The sequence below is a fragment of the Crocuta crocuta genome, unplaced genomic scaffold (assembly GCF_008692635.1).
Source record: "Crocuta crocuta isolate KB4526 unplaced genomic scaffold, BGI_CrCroc_1.0 scaffold36, whole genome shotgun sequence".
Classification (NCBI taxonomy): Eukaryota; Metazoa; Chordata; class Mammalia; order Carnivora; family Hyaenidae; genus Crocuta; species Crocuta crocuta.
Genome location: NW_027532203.1, coordinates 7,361,963 through 7,383,237, shown reverse-complemented (window position 1 = coordinate 7,383,237; position 21,275 = coordinate 7,361,963). Strand labels below are relative to the sequence as shown.

The 21,275-nt window shown below is 49.3% G+C and overlaps 1 protein-coding gene across 1 annotated transcript; it reads right to left on the bottom strand.

Moving 5' to 3' along the window:
• On the bottom strand, positions 1 to 18,561 carry CPLX4 (complexin 4). The gene is made up of 3 exons (XM_077777714.1): positions 18,395 to 18,561; positions 15,701 to 15,788; positions 1 to 228 (listed from the first exon to the last, which is right to left on the bottom strand). Exons 1-3 carry the CDS (start codon positions 18,559 to 18,561, stop codon positions 1 to 3), a joined length of 483 nt encoding a protein of 160 aa, XP_077633840.1.
• Positions 18,562 to 21,275: the final 2,714 nt, after the last annotated feature.

Genomic DNA, 21,275 nt, shown 5'->3' with positions numbered 1-21,275 from the left:
TCACATCACAGAACACTTCTGTTCTGCTGTCTGCTTCATTTCCGTGAAGGTGGCCTGGGCTTTCTCTTTTATGGTATCCAAGTCCATGTTCTGTAGATTCTGTAACTGCCCGAGAATAGAATCCTTGTCTTCTTCCTCTTCTTGGTCTTCATCTACCATTTTCCGGAGGTCTTCGGGCAGATCCACATCATCCCCAGCCATCTGGATTTGGTTCTCATCCATTTCACTCTGTGCGAAAAAAAAAAACAAAAAAAAAAACAAACAAAACAAACAAAAAAAAAACAGAGAAACGGATAAGCCACTCTACAGCCACCAAACCATCGCACAAAGAGTCAGAGCAGCAGGAAGAGCCTCCACTGGGGATGAATGAAGTGAAGGCCACACTCGCTGTCTCCCCGCAGAGCCTGGGCTTGCCAGCGGTCGTGGAGGCTGGAGGTCCTGGTGGACATGCCCCTCGTTCGCTGCATCTTGGGCCGATCAGGACGCCCCACAACAGTGGTTCTCAAAGTGTGGTCCCGGGGCCCAGTGGCATTTGCATCATCTAGGAACATGTAGAAAGACGAATTCTTGGGCCCATGCCCCCCACCCCACCCCACCCCCGCCTCAGGCCAACAGAATCAGAAGCTTTTGCGTGGAGCCCAGCACTGTGGGTGTTAAGAAGCCCTCCTACTTGCTATGCCAGCAAAATGGAGACTCACACAGAGACCTGCAGCCGCTGCCTCAGGGCAGCTTTGCTGGTTTAGCCGTCTGTTGGCCCCGGGCTGCGACTCAGTGGCCCTGACCGATCCCAGCCTGGAGGGTTGGGGCTGGGCTCACTGTGGTGGACAGCGCTTAGTCACCGCAGCAACTTCTGCTTAACCTTAACCTACTAGACAGGGAGCCCTGTGGGGGCACAGAATCATGTCATATTCAACCTTTCACCCTTCACCCCTGGAAGTATGTCCGTCTGCACGGGGCACTCGTTTATTAAGTGACTTGTCCGTGGCACGGCCACTGTTCGCGTCCTGTCGTGCTGTAACTCCAGCCATCACAGTTTGCCCCACATAGTTCATTTTGTGATTCCAAGAGTGTTTGTTCTGGAATTATGTAGTGTGCGCTGCCTGGTCTTAGACATTCCTTTACCCCTTTGACCACAGCGCCATTGTGTCTTAAGTGGAGAGAAGAATCTAAAGAAGTTTCCCAGGGAAAGGTAAGGGCACTTTATATTCCCAGATGACTGCATCGGATGATTCCTGAGATCAGGTTGTAACAGGAGGCAAATAGGGCTCCAGGGGCCCAGAAGATTATAGAGCATTAGAAAAGCAAAAGATAGGAAAGAGCTCAGCGGACTTTGGGGCTCACCCACCTTGATGTGCTGTGACCAAAGTGCATGAAAATCCACATAAAGATAAAGTGATCACTTAGTCCTTTTTAAAAAATATATATCTATGAGAGAGAGAGAGAGACCAAGCAAGTAGAGGAGGGGCAGAGTAAGAGGGAGGGAGAGAGTCCCAAGCAGACTCTGCACTGTCAGTGGGCTTGAACTGACGAACCGTAAGATCATGACCTGAGCCGAAATCCAGAGTCAGATGCTAAACCGACTGAGCCACCCACGCGCCCCACGATCACTTAGTCTTAACCGGACTTCACTCTGATTTGATTCTAGAAAGATTTTGACACTGCAGGATTCCCAGATGCAGTCAAAGTCAACACTTGAATTCCCCTTGCCTGGGTGTCGGGAAGAAATGACTGTAGACAGACATCAGTTGTCTCCAGGTACAAAGAGTGAGACGGAGTGAGGTGTACACTCTTACTCCATCTGTAAGGGGGATTTCCCTGGCCTTCTCCANGGGGGGGGGTACCTTGGAGGCCTCTGGAAAGAGCTACTCTGGCCGCAGCCTCCCAGGGGAGAGAAGCCTCTCCCTGCACTTGGCCGGGCCTTGGCCTCTCAAAGCGCTTAATGGATTAATTAGTTCCTCGTCAAACTGTTGTGGGGATTAATTAGTTAGCTAAGCCGCAGGGGCTCCCAGCCAATCCTCCATTTCTATTTATTTTTTATTTACCTACTCTAGAAGTTGCTTTTCTTGCTGATCATCCTCTGGGCATTTTTGCAAGGAGAAGGGAAAGGCAGGACTCCAGCCTGCCCGTGCTCTGTTCATGTAAATGCACGACGTCCCCCCTCTCTTACACGCCCCGAGAAGAAAATATAGTGACTTAAAAAGGCATTCCTGAGACTTCTGGCACTGCCCCGCCCCCCCGGCTCCGCCCCTCTGGTTGATAATAAGATCTCTGTGGATGTCACCGGAGTCAAAACCAGCTGGAGTAGCCCCTNNNNGAACAGGGACCAGAGGGGCCAAAGCAGGGTGGGCTGGCCAGTCGGTGCTCAGAGAGCGGGTCCACTCGTGAGGGCAGTGCTCCCTGCCTTCCCTTTCCCTGGCAACCTCGTCATGCTGCCTCTGGGGAGGCTTTGGAACAGATCTTCCTTCAAGGAGGACTTTCAGGTCTACTCTCTCCTCCTTCCACTTGCCTGGGGGAGGCCCGACAGTGGCCTTCAACTTCACCTCACACCTCACAGAGGGGCTCTTGACTGCACATTTGCCCAAGTGTTTCTCAAAGTGGGGTCTCCAGGCCAGCAGCATAGGCAGCCCCTGGGACCTTGTTAGGAATGTCCATCCTCTGCGTGGCTCAGTTGGTTAAGCGTCCGACTTTGGCTCATGATCTCGCAGTTCGTGAGTTCGAGCCCCACATGGGGTTCTCTGCTGTCAGCACAAAGCCCACTTTGGATCCTCTGTCCCCCTCTCTCTGCACCTCCCAAACCTGCACCCTCTCTCTCTCTCAAAACGAAATAAATATTAATAATAATAATAAATGCACATCTCAGGCCTCACCCAGACCTGCCGGGGGGTGGGCCCAGCAATCTTCAACTTTGCAAGCCCTCCTGGTGATTCCGGTGCGGGCTAACATTTAAGAACTCTACTTCCCTTGAAGACAGGACTGTGACTCACTCATCTACAAGTCTCAGAACCCAGCAGTGTCTGGAATGTAGGCACAGACAGTAAATGTTTATTGAATGATTCAATGAACCTCTGGTCGGAGACTACAGCAGTCTTAACCCTAACCGCTTTGCTGTAAAGAGCTTTATTTCCATAGCTACTGACTTGGCGTCTTCCACTCCCATTGGGCAGTGTGCTGGCAGGTCCATTGTTGGTTTGAGAATCGGATGGCCTGAGCGTGAAGGTTACCACCACCACTTACAGGCTGTGTGACCTTGAGCACCTTACGCAACCTCTCTGAGCTTTACTTTCTTATCTATAAATTGGGATTCTGTTATTTGCCTTAGGATTGTAGAGGATGGATTAGATGACACCTGAATTATTTTTTTCTAAATTTTTTTAATGTTTATTTATTTTTCAGAGGTGGGGGTGCAGAGAGAGAGAGAGAGACACAGAATCCGAAGCAGGCTCCAGGCTCTGAGCTGTCAGCACAGAGCTTGATGCGGGGCTTGAACCCATGAACCGTGAGATCATGACCTGAGCCAAAGTCGGACGCTTAACCAACTGAGCAACTCAGGCGCCCCGACACCTGAATTATTAAGGAGTCACCCACGGGCTATTCACAAACAGGAAAACTCCCAGGGGTGGGCTGCGGATTTGCAGCGGATGATCGAGACCCCTGCATAGGGTGGTCAGCCTTATCAGAGGCCTCGCTCGCTTTGCACCTTCCCTCTGGCCTAGAAGCGGCGCCTGCTCTCGTCCCACAGTCAGGCCGGGCCTATTCATTTCCCTTCTGCACCACATCCTCAGTTCTGGGAGAAAGTTTCCAGGCTTCCCTTGCCCTTTGTCAGACCCATGAGAATGTTTGTGGGAGCCCGGGGATGAGCACTAAAAGAGGTTCCAGGCTCGAGACCACCCCCCCCGCCCTGGCCCCCATGCCTGGCTCCGTCGCTCCCTGGGAACCTTATGCCTGCAGATTCCCAGGCCGCGACCTCCTGCCCCCCTCCTCCGGCTCAGCGGTACCCAGGCCGGCAGCTCACTGCACTCTCCCGGCACAGACCTGGTGAAGGGCCCCGAGACGCTGTGAATTACATTTAGGCAGGGAACTGGGGGTCCCGGCAGCCCGGGTGTGACCTAAAAGAGAGCTGTGGGCTTTGGGCAGGCCGGTCCCTTTGGCCCTAGAGACTTTTCACCCCATGTGAAAGGATGTGGCCCAAGGGACAGAGCGGAGTCCCCTCAAGCATGGCGCCCAAGGCAGGTGGCTCCAATTATCCAGTCTGAAGGGAGTACTCAGTGTTGTCAACGGCCGTGGTCAGAGTCCTACAGTCACCACCCTTCTAGAAGGACAGTCTATCAGCAGCACAGTTGCTTGGAGGACAACCAGGCGGGGCCAGTAGTGGCCAAAGGAAAACACGAAGCCCTTGGGAACCAAACCTGGGCCCCAGCCTCACTGGTGCTGGGTCCTAACCACGTGAGCTGGCCCCAGATCTAGGACAGGCCAGGGGTGAGGGTCCTGTGTGTGAATAGGGGTCGGGGCTTTTCACGGCCTCTGCGGCGGACCCACGCCATTCCCCCACCGTGGCGGCCTACGGCAGTGAGGTACCTGGGTGCGAGGCGCGGCTTTGTCATTCGCCCACCGCGTGACCTTGGGCAAGTCACCTTACAGTTTCTGATGCCCCGGGGAAGGGCCCTCAGAGGGTTACTGAGCAGATCGAAGGAGTCGTGCCGTGCTGTGGCCTTGGTAGCTTCTAGACCCTGGACAAGGGTGGCTGTAGTTATCAATATTTTTGAGAAAAAAAAAAAAAGGGCAGCCGGCCATCACAATCCCTGCTGAAAGGGTCCCTCCGATAAAGAAGGCATGGACAGAGCCACAGACGGGGGAGAGTATCGGCCCTTAAGAGAAAGATCCGGCACAGAGCAAGCCATTAAGAAGAATCAATGAAATTTATGTGGCGGCAGCCTTGTCCCATGGCTTCCTGAAGCTCCCTGCTGACAGGACCTTGTCTGCAATCTGAGCAACGAGTGTCTTGCTCGAACCTTCTGCTGCCAATGACAAAACAGCCTGGGGAGACCAGGGATATTATGACACATTGAGGAACGACAATAACACCTCAGCACTCGCCCGGATGCAAGTGCAGCTACAGACGAATCGAATCAGCTCTAGGCAGGGAAGGAAGCTTAGCCTGAGAACTGCGGTGTGAACTCGTGAGTAACTGAACCAGCAGACGGTTAGGGGGCCGGACAAGCTATGCTTTATTCCTAGAGGTTCTGTCTCAGAGGTCTTCTCGTTTCTAGAAGTCTTATCAATTTGGGGATATCTTTTAATGCAGTTAAGAGCTAATTATTCTTATGCCGGCTGACCAGAAGCGGTTTTAATCTCTTGGTTTTTAACCAGATTTATAATCGTAATTGCCGGCGATGAATGGCCCATTATTTAAATAGCCCCCCACCCTGCACCTGTTACTCTCTGTGACTGATTTCTGACCTTTCCCTGATGGCTCAGCACCGTGCTGGATTCACACGGTCCGTGCCCTAGATTTTGACAAGCTGGTCTTCATCTTGTACCAAACTTGAGATACGTTGACAAACGATCCTATCTTCAAGAGTTAATGGTGAAAAAGCTGAGTGTTCACCACTTTTTTCCTCTGATCTAGTCAACCAGGTGCCCTTGGGTGGCTCAGTCATTTAAGTGTCCAATTCTTAATTTTGGCTTAAGTCATGCTCTCACAGTTTGTGAGTTCGGGCCCCATGTCCAGCTCTGTGCTGGCGGCATGGAGCCTGTTTGGGATTCTCATTCTTCCTCTCTCTCTCTCTCTCTCAATATAAACATTAAAAAATAATCTAGTCAATCAAACTTTGTATATAGCAAGTACCTATTTGTTTGATTCCAGGCAGATTTTATTTTGGTTTCAGTTTGTTTATTTATTTGTGGTCTTCATGACACCAAACAGCTAGATTAATGGGTTTCTTTGTTGAGTTGATCTAACATGAGATGTTTCCACCTCTATGAGGACCGGCGACTGCCAGTCTTTACAAACCGCCTCTTCCTGTCCTAGGTATGAGTTGAGGGGCTGCCCTGGCTTCTAGGCAAGGTGACGGCCACCCCTGGCTCCTGTCCTGCTGTGAGCTGACCCTGGGGGAGTGGGGTAGAGATTAAAGAGCATAGCCAGTCCACAAACGCCTCCATGGAAGGTGAAGGCGAGCACGACCTGCTTGCCAAACGTAAAGGCGTATCAGGTCAGACCAGGCGGGAGGCAGGCGGGAGGCCCTGGGGGCCAGGCTCCGGCAGACCCACTCATCCTTGTTCTGAGCACTTGCTGCTGAAGGTCAGAGCCAAGTATATGTTCTATCCCATGGGACAGTGGTTCTCAACCCTCTCTGGGACCCTGATTCCCTTGCGACTCCGAAGCAAATGGCTAGCACCCACCCCCCAGAGAATTGGCTCCAATGGTCTGTGGCAGGGACTTAGGTGATATAATTTTTTAAATAATTTTTTTAATGTTTATTTTTGAGAGAGACAGAGACAGACTGTGAGTGGGGGAGGGGCAGAGAGAGAGAGAGATGAAGACACAGAATCCGAGTAGGCTCCAGGCTCTGAGCTAGCTGTCAGCACAGAGCCCAATGTGGGGCTAGAACCCATGAACCGGGAGATCATGACCTGAGCTGAAGTCAGATGCTGAACTGACTGAGCCACCCAGGTGCTTCTCGGTGATAAAATTTTTAAAAAGCTTCCCAAGTGTCTGAGCAGCACGGGGAATCTTGTCTGGGGTTTGCTAGCTGCTACATCTGGCTACCCTCAGCCACTCGGACAGAGGGTGTGGATCTGACTTCTTTGGTCGACAGGGTGCATGTGTATAGGACCCATAACGAATGAAAATTTCTAGATACCAGCTGTGTGCCTCTTCCACTTCTTTCCTTTACAAGGGTATTGTAGAGAGGCTTAAGGAGCTCATAGAGGTCACCATCCAAGCCTCTCACTTGACAGAGGAGGACACGGAGGTCCCGAGGGATGAAGAAACTTCTAGAAATGTCCTTCAGCTTGTGATGGCTTAGCGGCCTGCGCTGCTATGGGCAGAGGGGTCAGATCGGCTTGGGGTCTTATCTTGCTTTGCCATTCACAGGCGGTCTGGCCTTGGGAAGCCCCTCTCCCTCTCCCCCTCCCAGCCAGGGCTCTTATCCATGAGGGGGAAATAGAGTGGTGGCATGGCGAAGTGGCGGGTCCTGCATTCCCGTGGCACCCGTGTCCCCGGGCTCTTTCTCCCCTTCCCCAGGTCCCCACAGGACATTCAGTCCGTGGAGCGCACTGAGCTGGGACAGGATGGGGAGGAGAAGGCGGGGAGGGCCCCTGACCAGGCCTCCGATGGCCTCAGCCCTGCTGCCAGAAACAGCTGCTTGAGCAGGAGATTTCCTGTCCCGGACCTGCTGGGCAGCCCAAGGGCTCCTGACCTAGTGGAGGCGGACAAAGGAAGGTCCTCCAAACCCTCTCTTCCTTTAGAGGCAAATTTTAAATTCCCTTCTAAGGGAGCCTTCAAAGTGCCACGTCTAAACGCAACTCCACTGATAGATTTTCTTCTATCTTCACCTTTATTCAAAATGAGTGATGCCCTGAATACAGCAGACAAACACCAGGTGTAACTAAATCACATAGCGCAGCAGGGGACACAACATTATTTTTCAATGACTAACCTAGATTGACAATTCCGTTAATAGGATTAGGGTTCATTGTGGAACTGTTTTCTCTTATTAATTTGGCTTGACTTACATATCCATCTTGAATCGGCTAGGGAGAGGGGCGCGTTTGTTTTTGGAAAGCATCTTGTGGCTTTATTTCAAACGTGTGACTTCCTCTATTTGAAGAAAGATGTCATTGTAATTATAACATAAACTTTGTGCTTTATACAAAGTTATAATGTCTCATCCAGACTTGGGTCTTTCCAGGAGAATTTATTTTAACAGAACTCTGAGGGCCAACACGTTCTTTCTGCTGCTTTTGATACTTTGTTCTTGGAGTGTATTTTTGTTTCCTTTTTCCCAGTAACATCCGACATTCGGCAAACATTTTGTGTGTGTACGTGTGCGCACATGCGCACGTGTGCACACTTTCCACACGGCAGGCACCGTGCAAGGAACTGATGACAAAGATGGATAACTCAGCCCCTTTGTTAAAGAAGCACACAGTCTAGCGGGAGAGCGAGCTCCGGGGGAGTAGGGTCACATAAGAGCCGTGCACTCAGGGATGATGGGAGCGTGACATGAAGGGCAGTGGGGAGAAGAGGGTCCCAGAAGTTTCTATAAGAGGTGGCACTAGACCAAAGTCTTATGGGAAGGAAAGGGGTCGCGGAGAGCACGGCGGAGGGAATGAACAAAGCAGGGGAAAGTCCAGTCCCACCAGGGAGTTGTAAGAGCTCAGACCAGAAAGACAGGAGCCGCTCACGGCCTGCAGGGCGAGGGACTGGGACTTGATTCTCACAAGTTATGATAAGCCTTTTTCTTTTTCTTTTTTAAACAGGGGAGAAACAGAATCGGATCTGCATTTTGGAAACCTCACTCTGCAATTTGGGGGGGAGGAGCCACGGACGAGCTGTTGGAGTAAGAGGTGAGAGATGATGGGGTGCCTGGGTGGTTGCGTCGGTGAAGCCTCCGACTCCTGGCTTTGGCTCAGGTCTCCGCCTCGCGGCCGGGGGGCCTGAGCCTCGCATCGGGCTTGTGCTGACGGAGTGGAGCCTGCCTGGTGTTCTCTGTCTCCCTCTCTCTCTCTCTGCCCCTCTCCCACTTACGCTCTCTCTCTCAAAATAAATACACTTAAAAAAAAAAAAAGAAATCGGGGCGCCTGGGTGGCTTAGTCGGTTAAGCGTCCGACTTTCGCTTAGGTCATGATCTCGCGGTTCGTGGGTTCGAGCCCCATGTGGGGCTCTGTGCTGACTGCCAGCTCAGAGCCTGGAGCCTGTTTCAGTCTGTGACTCCCTCTCTCTCTGACCCTCCCCTGCTCACGCTGTCTCTCTCTCTCTCTCCTAGAAATAAATAAAAAATATTTTTAAAAAGTTAAAAAAAAAAAAAAGAAATGACAAGGCCCGTACTTGGACATGAGCTGAGATAAGCTGAGAATTCTGCAGGAGGAGGAGTTAGGGTGACCTGGTGGTTTCTGGATGTGAGACAGGAGGGGGGAAGAGTCGAGGGTGACTTCACACCCCCGGCCACGGGCCTGGGGGCAGGGATCGGGGGAGATGGGGCCCGCGCAGGAGCAGGCCTGGGGAGAGCTGCCTAGTCCGTTCTGGATATGAGCCACCAGGTGCCCAGCAGAGGCAGACGCAGAGTGAAATTTGCGGAGAAGAGGGGGGCTGGGCTGCAGAAATAAGTTTGAGAGTCGTCCCTGCGCAGACAGGTGGTAGCTGAAGGTCACAGCAAGATGCCACCCCCCTGGGCAGAGTGTGTGGATTCGGGGCGGGCGGGGGGCGGGGGGAGAGCAGACCTGGAATATTCCAAAACTGGGGGGCAGCAGACAGGGGAAGGGTAAGCCAGGAGGAAGACACAGGAGGAAGAGGTGGAGCGCAAAGCCGGGAAGCTGAGGAGGGAGAGGACTTCCGGGGGGAAGCGGGGGCGGGTGCAGCAGGGAAGGAAGAGAACACAGAGTGTCCCGAGAAAATGGCAGAGCCGCTGCCTGCGTCCAGACAGGCTACCAGCATCTGAAGGAGGGGAACGTTTCAGCGGCGCGGTGGGAACGGGTCACTCAGGGAAGGTACCCAGAAAGGAAAGTTTTTGCTCAGCAAGTGCTATTTGCTTGTTTTCCTTGGGAGAGATTCGACCTGCTTTCTGAAGAAGAGACAAGGATGGAAATTCAAGGTGAAGATACAGGACAGCGGGTGATCGGCCGAGCGAGACCCAGACCTAACGCGAGCATCATGGATTCCTGTCGGCACCTGGAATCCTCCAAGTACCTGTGATTTGAAAGCCGGGGGACAGGGACACAGAGCGGACATGTGTACAGTTTCCTGTGTACTTGATCTGTGTACTTCCTGCAATTTGATCACTGCACTTATTTGCATATGTGATTCCTGTAATTCAAAGGGTCATCCAGGGTGCCTGGGTGGCTTATCGGGTTAAGCGTCCGACTTCAGCTCAGGTCATGATCTCGCGGCTTGTGGGTTCGAGCCTGGCACAGGGTTCTGTGCTGACAGCTCGGAGCCCGGAGCCTGCTCTGGATTCTGTGTCTCCCTCTCTCTCTGCCCCTCCCCCACTCACGCTCTGTGTCTCTTTCTCAAAAATAAATAAACATTTAAAAAATAACAAAAGGGGTCATCCAATAAATGGTATTGTCACTAGCAGTGAATGATAAACCGGGAGAGGAGGCCTTTTACTGTTCCCTGGGGGGCTGAGCCCAAATTCCTCCATCTCCCAGTCCAAATTTCCTTCCCCCCAGTCAGCAAGCAGTGAGACTCTTTCACGGGAAACACCAGCCAAATAGTTTCTTTAGAAAATACGGTTCTAATTCCAAAATGTGACATAGTTATCCTCATTAGATGTGACAGCTCCCGGGAAGGCATTTTCCTCAAATCTGCTCTCCGTTGGGCCTTGGTGAGGGGAAGGGCCCAGAGCCGCCTCCTGCTGGCTGTGTGGCTCCTGGGCCGGTGATCCTGGGGAATTGTGAATGAGGCACCCGGGGGTCCTCTCTCGTTAGCGGGGGGACATGGCGAGTGCGTCCAGCTCCCCGCCGGCTGCTAATACTATTAGTACGGCTGCTTACCCAATATGGACTTTATAAGACAACACGGGGCTTAGAAGTCTGCACCTCGAGGGGAGGGAAAGGTTGTCATTAGGAGCCCAGTCAGGCCCTGGTGACTCTTGCGTTCTGCCCAGCGCCGTGTTCTTGTTGGACAGTTGTGTTCATTCCCAAGTCTACCCTCCTGGGTGGAGACACGGCTTAGAGACGGTGGAGGGAGCATGGGGTGTAGGAGGCACTGGGTGACGAATAACGACACCAGAGGTCCGTTTGGCACAGTAAGCTGTGTGACCTTGGGCACGTCCCTTGATTTAAATGAGTTTTATGATTATGCAGTGACATGTGGTTTTTCTATATACATAAAAAATAAGTTTAATAAAAATAGAAATACCGTTCAGCCACCGGGGTCGAGGAGCCCCCACCTGCCTCAGGGGGAGAGCTTGCAGGGGCGGGAGGAGGGACGGTGGGTGTGCGCCTCAGGTGACCCCGTCTGTCCTGATGTTATGGCTAATTGTTAACGACAATTAGTAACATCGTACAATTGGTAGGATTTGTCCTACCAATGTCTTTTGATGTTTGTCTGTTTTTATAGTCACCATGCCCTGCCTTCCACCCCCAGGACTTATTTATCTTATAGCTGGGAAGTCTGTGTCCTTTGACCCACCATCACCTGTTCACCTGCCCCACCCCCACCTCTGCCCATCTCTGGCAACCACCAATCTCTTCTCTGTATCTGAGTTCTTTTTTTTATTCTATTAAAAAAAATTTTTACTGTTTATTCATTTTTGAGAGAGAGAGAAAGAGAGACAGAGCACGAGTAGGGGAGGGGCAGAGAGAGAGGGAGACACAGAATCAGAAGCAGGCTCCAGGCTCTGAGCTGTCAGCACAGAGCCCAACGTGGGGCTCCAACCCGCGAACTGAGAGATCATGACCTGGGCTGCAGTCAGACGTTTAACTGACTGAGTCACTCAGGGACCTTAAGTTCTTTTTTTTTTTTTTTCCCAAAGATTCCACATACAAAGGAGATCATACAGTATTGTCTTTCTCTGTCTGACTTATTTCACTTAGGATAGCACCCTCAAGGTCTGTCTGTGTTGTTGGAGCTGAATAATATATATGTATACACACACACACACACACACACACACACACACACACACACAGAGCAGGCTGGCTATTTTTAATTGCAGTAATCAGATAAGTAATTAGTTAAGTGAAGTGATCAAGATGCCAAGCCCCACAAAGACGGACGTAACATGAGGGACTTTGTGGCCCCGTCTCCAGCCCCGCAGCCCCTGGTTGGCCCGGGCTTCCGTTAGCCCTCCCCTGCTGCTCCAAGGGTGTGGCCCTGGCCGATGTCCCGTCATGCCTTTCCCTGGAGTCCCCAGACATACTGCGGTGACCTTGAGCTTTCCCAATCACAGCGATGCCTATTGGCACCGCCTGACGTTCCAGGGCCTCCCTGCTGCTCATGGGAACATCTAGGAGATGAAGACCTGCAGCTTCAGTCCCCATCATGGTTTTGGATGGCTCTCTAAGGGTTCCGCTGGGAGAAGTCTTTCTGGACAATCCACGGAACACCTAAGGGTTATATGTAGTTCTGGGTAGCGAGCAGCCCTGGCCGTCCAGATATGTTGGCCTGGTCCAGTGTGAGAATCAAAGCGTGGCTTTCAAGGCCCAGGGAGGGACTGTTCCCCATAGCTGTCATTTCCCCAAAGTCATCCATCCCCTGTCGGGGCTGAGTAAACTCCAACTCCTTCTCACCCTCGGTCATGGTCACGGGCATTTCCAAATCCCTTTTCCATCCTGCTTCCTGCAGAAACCGCTGACACCAGTTTGTCTTCTGGCTCTCGGTCCTGGCACACCATGGGAGGATCCCGCTGCTCGGACACTCCCCTCCCAGCCTGTCCCCACCCCGGGCCCCTCACGGGCGCTGCCACCTCCTGTTTTGTGACAGCTGCTCCTAGGAGAGCCTTCCAGGCCGTTCCAGGCGCGCCAGCACAGCCACCGCTTCACAATACAATGCACAATCTGGTTCTCAGTGGCAACCGAATAGACTTCCAAAAAAAAAAAAAAAAAAGGTCAAGTCCATATATTTATTTCTGTTCTCCCCCGCGCCAGTGTCCCTGCTACAACCACAAGTCCCCACGGAAGAACGGACAAGAGCGGAGGCGGGCGGTCCCGCGAGCGAGCTCTCCTTGGGTTCCCTGCGGCTGCCGCGCGCGCTGCGCTGGGGACACCAGGGGGCGCGAGGGGCCCGGCTCCCGTCAGGGAAGCCAGGGCGGGAGTGGCCGCTCTGCACCGACGGGAAGCTGCGGCCAGAGGCNCTGAGGGCTGGGCTGCACTTCACAGGCAAGGACGTTGCAGCCACATCTGGGGATAACGACAAAGCGGACAAAGCGGAATTGGAGAGCGTTGGAGTTGTGTGATCTACTTTCCACTGATTGCCGTGTTATGGATAGTGTGCTTGGGTTGGGACTTCCACGTGCTGTACGGAAAGCAGGCAATTGTATTACTAGTTATTTTTAGCATTTTTTCACACCACAGGCCTGTTCTTGCTGTGTAGCATCAATCCGTTTTCACAAAATGCAGCCATAATATCAAAGAACCCCAGGGAGGCCCCCATCTGAAAGCAAACTGCAGGGAAAGATCAAGTGTAGGACGCTTCCAAGGGGTAGTTTCATCTATTTCTTTGGATCGTATTTGGAATTTAGTAGCGACTCTCAGGTCTGCGGTGAAGCCATCAGACCACGCAGGAGCGGGAAAGGCCGGGTGTCTGCTGGGCCTTGGGTAGGATTCACCGAAATCTTGGGCAGTACGGGTTGCCCCCAAAGTCTTCATGCAGGTTTAAGCCACCAAGAGCTCAAAGCTGCACTAAAACTTCTGGGACACCTCGAACCCTAGGTAGAGATTGCCCAGTCGTTGGGACCAGAGGGAGCTGTGCTCAAACTCTTTTGTAAGCCATGCTTTTCTGTGGTTGAGAGGCCGACATTCCCAATCGGAGCCTCAGTTTCCTCATCTGTAAAATGGAAACAATGACACCTGCTTCGTTGTGGATTTTTGCCAAGCTACCTGACCCCGCCGAGGCTGTAGTCTCCTCATGTCTAAAAAGAGGCAGTGGCATTAGATTCTTAGGTGAGCTCAAAGGTCTTTTTCAGGGTCCAAGAAAAAACATCAGGCGGGGTCTCACACACATTATACATTTGAAGCAACTATGGAAAGGCGGGCATGTGGGCATTGGTAAATCATGCAATGAAAGATACTGGGCTCCACTGGTAACAATTGATTGATTGTTTGACGCTCCTGCACCCCTACCCCCAGCTGGTGTCAGGGAACACCAGAAGCCTGTGCAGATATAGTCAGTGTCGCTCCCCCGGGCCTGACCCTCTCCAGAGAGGGTACATCTTGTGGCTATAATTCTTTCCAATTTTTATAGCTTTTGTTAGAAAGGCTCTTGTCCCAAAGCATAGCTCGACTCAGAGATTTGGGGATTATTTTTTCTCTGAAGCCCATCAAGGCCATGCTCCCGAGTAGGTGTTCATCCCCAAGGCTCTGGAAATGAGCAAGACCATCGAGACCTCATTAAGGAGAAAGCGATCAAGAGCTCAGATTCTTGACCTTGAGATGTTGCACTGCTTACACGTATCCGTGTGCTTATGCAAGGTCTTCGAGACCCCTGGCTCTTATTATGAAGAAATAAGACTTCTGAGCATCGAGATCATTACAGCAAAAATAAGAGCTGTCCTCTGTTGAGCTCTTTCTCTTAGGCAGGTGCTGTACTAGCTCCTTTATATGATGTTAGCTCAGGCTTTGCAAAGCAGGTGTCACTGCCATTTTACAGATGAGGAAGTTGAGGCTCAGATATTTTAAAAAGCCATCTGAGGTTGCACCAGAATTGAAACCCAGGTCTCCTACAGACGGCCAGTGCTATCCCTGGAAGCTTCAGGGAATCCACCAGACAATGGGAGTGGTGGGGACCGTGTGTCTACTGCACTCTTCCAAAATGCAAGCACAATGCCAAAAAGCATGAAACCAGAATGATGGAGGCATTCTTTGCAAAATTCATTGGTTGCAGTGAAAATGTTTAAATTTCACTGTGAGTTTTCCTTCCCTCTGGGAGAGCAGGCCTGGTTCCTGGGGCATCCTAGGGGTCAGTCTCTCCCGCAAGGTGGGGCTAAATTTAACTCTCTGGTGACTTCAGCACTGCCCTTGCAGGGACAGCCAAGCTTGCTCTCTCTCTTTGATCAGTGCTTCTGAAGTCAGCTTTCGGGGGACTCTCAGGAGACCCACGGGAGCGGTGCATCTGAGCTGCCGTAACATGTCCACACAATTCTCTTCCCAACCGTGAACCAGGACTTGACCAGAGCCTACGGGTGTTTGTTTTCACCACCAGCACCGAGATGGATAGACGCATAGTGCTGGGTGATGACCATCACCTCCATAAAGAAGGAACGGATTGTTCCTTTGAAATACAGGCAGAATAGGGTAGAAGATTCTGGGCTCTGCCTTTCCTGGCTGTGTGGCCTGTGGCAGGAGGGACTTACTTTCTCATGCTTCTGCTTCTTCTACCATAAAATGGAGGTGATAACAGAACCACCCTAGAGGCCTGTTTGGGGATTGAGTTGATTTATGTACGCGGCCTGTAGAACATTATTATGTGACACATTATTATGTATTATTAAATGCCAGCTGTGATTATTTCCTTACATACAGAAATTCTATAATCTTTACACAGATTTACATAAAAACAGCATTCATAGGTTTTAGCTCCATTTTGTTGAGACAAAATGGGTGTATAGAGGTTAAATGATTGGAATCTACTTTTTATGAACTCCAAGTTCAATGCTCTTTTCATTGCATCAGACACCTCAGTGAAGACACATAAATATGTGTGTGTGTGTGTGTGTATTCATGAATGTGACCCTTTGCTGATAATCAAACACACACACACACACACCCCTAAGAAATTCTAAGAAATTATTGGATGTTTACTGGGTAAAGAGCATCTCACCTTTGGGAGTCTGTACTTCTCTCTGAGATGAACTCTGAGGCACGCCCTCTCTGCCTTTTTTTGTGTGAATGCAGCATCTCTTTCCATCCTAAAAGTAAAAGAATAGAATAAGCGATCAAAGGATATAGGGAGCTAAGGACATTCCAACCAGACACTGGGATAAACCTTCCTACGTCCCCAAATGTCCGCCTCTCTTTCTATCGTTCTACTATCATAACTCACTGCAGACCTCTACATCCCAAAGGTAGCTTGGTTCTGGGAATTTCTTTAGGATGTAGCCCAGAGAGGGTTATTCCTAGTGTATGGCTGACGTCAAGGTGTTGCTCTAGATACGACTTGGGACCACAAACATCAGAATCACCTAAGTGCCTGTTAAGAATGCAGCTTCCCAGGTCTGATCTCACACTGACTCATCAGAATCCCTGAGGCCAGATGAGGGGAAGCTATGCTTTTAACAAGCTCCCTGAATGATCTTATTCAAGTGAAAACAGCATCACAATATCCAGGGCTGGGGGTCCTTAGAGGCACATTGCTATTTAGGGGTATATAAAAAGCCATTTCCCTTCATTGTCACCCCTTCTGGACCCGAATTTTGGTACAGTGTTCCCTTTCCTATTTGGAAGCAGGCACCCCCAAACAAGGTAGGGGAGATTTCCATAATGCCCTGGGACCCACCTAATTGAATTCAGGATTATGCGGGTTTGAAATGGACTCCTTTGGGTGCCTGGGTGGCTCAGTCGGTTAAGTGTCTGACTTTGGCTCAGGTCATGATCTCACAGTTTGTGGGTTTGAGCCCCATGTCGGGTTCTGTGCTGACAGCTCAGAGCCTGGAGCCTCCTTTGGATTCTGTGTCTCCCTCTCGCTCTGCCCCTCCCCCACTTGTGCTCTGTCTTTCTCTGTCTCAAAAATGAATAAGCTACAAAAAAATTTTTTAAAAATAAACATTAAAAAATAATAAATGTAGGCCTTTGTCCTTTCTTAGGTTCCTCCAAGTCATTAACCTTTCACCTATAATCATCTTAGCAAGAGGACGTAGGCAACTATTATGTAAGTGATGGTTAGCAAAAGAGCCATGATGGCAACAAGAAATACTCTTACTAAATGAGGAGTTCTTGTTTTTGTTTTTTAAAAGTAGGCTCCATGCCCAAGGTGGGGCTTGAACTCACGACCCTGAGATCAAGAGTCGCATGCTTTACCAATTGAGCCAGCTAGGCACCTGAGAAATACTTTTACTAAACGCTTTTATTAAAAAATGATGGACATTTAACTTCAAGCTTGAGGCTTCAATTTTTCGTTGTTAAGAGTCTTAAATGGATTCTACCTTAAAGTCTAAAAAATTACATGCAGATTATACTAAAAGATCTGTCTGCAGCAGTGAAAAATTGTTGGCAGTATTCACATTCCATAATGCCCAGCTACAATGTTACTGATGTTTCATTTTTATTTTATATAGCCAGGAGAATGTCATTATGTTCTGGAAGTACATGGCTGAAGTATTTAGGGTTAAAGCATTTGAGGTTGGCAATTTACTTTAAAAATGGTTCTGTCTAGGGGCGCCTGGGTATCTCAGTCGGTTAAGAGTCTGACTTCAGCTCAGATCATGATCTCTCAGTTTGTGAGTTCCAGCCCCGAATTGGACTCTGTGCTGGCAGCTTGGAGCCTGGAGCCTGCTTGGGATTTTGTGTCTCCCTCTCTCCCTCTCTCTCTGCCCCTCCCCCACTTGTGCTCTGTCTCTGTCTCTCAAAAATAAATAAACATGAAAAAAAAATAGAAACATTGAAAAATTTAAAATATGGTTCTATCTATCCAACTAATCATCTATAAGTAAATACAAGAAAATGCTGACTGTTGACCTTTTCATAGGTTTATATGGATATTCATTATACTGTTCTGCTTTTCTGTTGCTTTAAAATATAATAAACAGGGGAGCCTGGGTGGCTCAGTTAGTTGAGCATCCGACTTTGGCTCAGGTCATGATCTCACGGTTTGTGGGTTCAAGCCCCGTGTCAGGCTCTGTGCTGATGGCTAGCTCAGAGCCTGGAGCCTGCTTCAGATTCTGTGTCTCCCTCTCTCTCTGCCCCTCCCCTGCTTATGCTGTCTCTCTCTCTCAGAAATAAAAACATTAAAAAAATTTTTTTAAGTATAAAAAAATAAATAAAATACAATAAACAGTCTTCAAGTTTACTCACAGTCTTGGAGGAGCCAAGTCTTAGGACATAATCCCCATGTTGTGCTTTCTAGGGTTTAAAAAAGGTAAAAAAAAAAAAAAAAAAAAGATTGCACCGCGTGTTCCTCTTCCAGGAGCAAAGCTTTCGTACAATTTGAAAGCTTTTCCATGTGCTAGTCAGGCAAGGCTGCGCAAACTGTGGAGACAGGTTCACAGGTTTTCATCTGAGCACTTTGGCTGAGGCTAATTAAAAGGAACCTTGACCAGAACGAGTGTTAAGCCACTTGAAGAATGACACATAGATTCATTTATTATTTTTCACTGTCATCCTTGCAGGTAGGACATCGTAACTGCGGAGGCTAGGAAATCGTTCCTTGAGCAGAACATTCTTTCATAAGGTCAGGGGCAAATGGCACGGAGAAAAGGCATCTAAAAAGCAGAGAGGAAGAAATCAGGGAGCCCTGGGAGGTCTGGCCAGAATTCATTGCTTTGGGCTCTTAAAGGGAAACGAAGCCACGTGTACTCACTTCTCCTCAATCATTTGCTTTTGATACTCCTCATATTCCTCTCTAGTCATGCCTTGAGCTGCTGCAGGATCAGATGTCCCTCCTTCTTCTTTCTTTTCTTCAGACCCGCCACCAAATCCTAAATTCTTTACCTGGTTGCTTATCATAGTTTTCACAAAGAAAGCCATTGTGTCTGCTCCACAAAAATAAAACCAACGCTCAGAACTTGAAGGAAAAACAAACGAAAACAAAAGACAGAATCTCCAAATATCCTCAACGACGGCCACACGTTCAAGAGCGAAGGACTTTGCGCGGCCTCATCCACTCAAGGGCAGGATGACAGAGAAGAGTGGTTTGTGGCTGTAAAGCTGGATTAAAGAGATGAACTCCTTAATAGAGGGAGGCAGATGGTTCAGATTACTAAGGCATACGATCAGATGCAACCGACTTCTTTCTGAATTAATACACTAAGCTAATTTCAGAAGCAAAAAGTCCCTCACGTTATCTACTCTTCGCCCTACCCACTTCTAAATTTGAAATTATGAAGCGCGGTAGGGCTCCAGTGAGAGTCCCCTTTCAGTTAATCAGAGCTGACTGATTACGTGGCTGTAATGGAATTTCCAAATTCCAGCCCAGGAGCACATCTTGTTGAAAACGGAGTGCAGTGAGACTCAAACCCCGAATGCTTCATTAAGCAAAAATAATCCTTTGATCCATCATTTTATCTCATTGGAGTCTAAGTACAATGCAAGGATTTGCCTTTTGGTTTGTTTGAATTCTGTACTGCCTTGGTGACTACTGGGTCCCCCGCGGAAGGACTCAAATGAGGCAAGTCTAAAGGGTCCTTCGCTGGAAGAAAGACCTGAAAGATCATCTTAGCCTTCTCCTGCACTGTTGCCCTTCTGCTTGGAAATGATGCACCACGTTCAGTGCTTGAGCCCAGGATGTAAGCACAGCGTGAGTTAAATCATCCCTGTGTGAGGGGGTCACCTCTCCCCCTTACATAGAGCCCACCTCCTGGGTGCTCTATTTATACTTACTGGTGGAAGTGGGTAAAACTTTTGACAAGGTTTTCTAACACACAGCAGATAGATTCTCAATGGGCATGGTTTTCTTCAGGTCAAGGGAGGACTTGAATATGGCTAAGACTTTAATCGGTTAGTATCTTTCTAATTAAAGCGCTCCAGGACAAGGTGGGGCGGAGGAAGAGATGAGGCTATTTGTAAACTGTGCTTATTATTTTATCTGTAGGCATGGGCCCTCTCAGGAAATGGGTCCCTCGCGTTGTACAGAACTGTAGAATCTGGATTTTTGCCTAAAATGCTTGCTTTTATGTATTCTAAGATGTTTTGCCTTTTACTGACCTATTTAAAGATGTTGCTAAAATGGTCTCAATTTGAAAGCCTGACAAAGATTTGGGATGAAACAGGAACGAATCGTAAGGAGTGCTTGGCTTCAGAACGTGCATTCATATCGGCTCTACTTTCACTTAAAAAAATTTTTTTTAATGTTTATTTTATTTTTGAAAGAGAGGGAGACAGAGTGTGAGCGGAGGAGGGGCAGAGAGGGAGACAGAATCCGAAGCAGGTTCCAGGCTCTGAGCTGTCAGGACAGAGCCCGACGCGGTGCTCGAACTCTTGGAACTGTGAGATCATGACCAGGGTCAAAGTCAGCTGCCCGACCAACAGAGCCCCCCAGGCGCCCCCACTTTCACTTTTAGATGCACTGCTTGGAACTTTACACATTAGGGCCATTGCCTCTACATTTCCATTTCTAACCATTTCTTCTCTTCACTGCACTGAGGGGGGTATTCGGACATGTCAGCTGACAGAGTAAAAATCCAAATTCTTTTGTGGGCGGGGGAGGGGTAATGGAGCCACACAGAGACCCTTAGGTAGCAGCTACAACCATGTGAACTATTCAGTACCTACTTCCTGGTACTGCTGTTTTACGAAATCAAATCTCTCACAGTCTCTGCAGTAGCTAATTCCATTGAAAATGGGATCATGTCTTTAAAATCCTTTTATTCCTCAGCTTATTACACCAGCCCTTCCACTTGGACGTTGAATAAACTATTTGCTGTTGTGTCAAATCTCTCGTTCCTGCAGAAATATCCCAAGATTTGTGACAGGCCAGTGTAGGGCGTCCAAAGGCTTCTCATCACAGTTGAGTAAAATCCCCAAGGCAAGGTGGGCAAGGCGTGTCCCCAGTGTCCCAAGCGGCCTCTGCAGCCTCCGACTGGGGTTTATCTGTGCATCTCCACCAGCAGGCGCACTGATCAGGCATGAACGTCGTTTCCTCTGATTTCTTTCAAACCCATCGAATGTATTTAAACCACTTATTTTACTCTACCCAGTATTTGTGTTATAGCAGAAGAGGGTCCCCACTTCCTGAGACCGCTGCGAAAGCCTCTTTTACAACGCTTCCAACCAGGGAGACAAGGATAAAGAAACTGAAGGTCATGTTTAGTAAGTGGCAGAGCCAAGATTTAAACCCAGTTTTGTCTGACACCAAAGCCCTATTCTTTCCTTTTAATACTACATGGGCTCTCAAAATTGGAGTTACTTGGCTAAATAAATTGTGCTTGCCAAGGAGATTAAAGTACTTTTTTTAAAACCACCATTACTAATGATTAAGAGTTCCAGCTTAACTACTCTTTCACCAGTATTTGCTTATTAGAGGTGAAAACATCAAATGCACTGTTCTAATGAGTTTGTGTTTTTCATTACCAGCAAGGGTAAGCTGTACCCATTTCCATCTCTACTTCTCTTTTTATGCTTCCATGCGTTGATTCTGCATGTGGCTACAGTGCAGAGCAAAAGATAAACATGATCACAATCGGGGCCTACTTGGAAAATAAAGAACTACTTATTACCCGAGATCAAGGATGGAGAAACGTAAA

Excerpts from the sequence above, each read along its gene's own strand:
- CPLX4 (XM_077777714.1), bottom strand. The coding sequence starts at position 18,561 with ATGGCTTTCTTTGTGAAAACTATGATAAGCAACCAGGTAAAGAATTTA. Across the intron at positions 15,789-18,394 it reads AAGCAAATGATTGAGGAGAA|GATGGAAAGAGATGCTGCAT; the intron begins GTGAGTACACGT and ends TTTTACTTTTAG. Across the intron at positions 229-15,700 it reads AGAAGTACAGACTCCCAAAG|AGTGAAATGGATGAGAACCA; the intron begins GTGAGATGCTCT and ends TTTTTCGCACAG.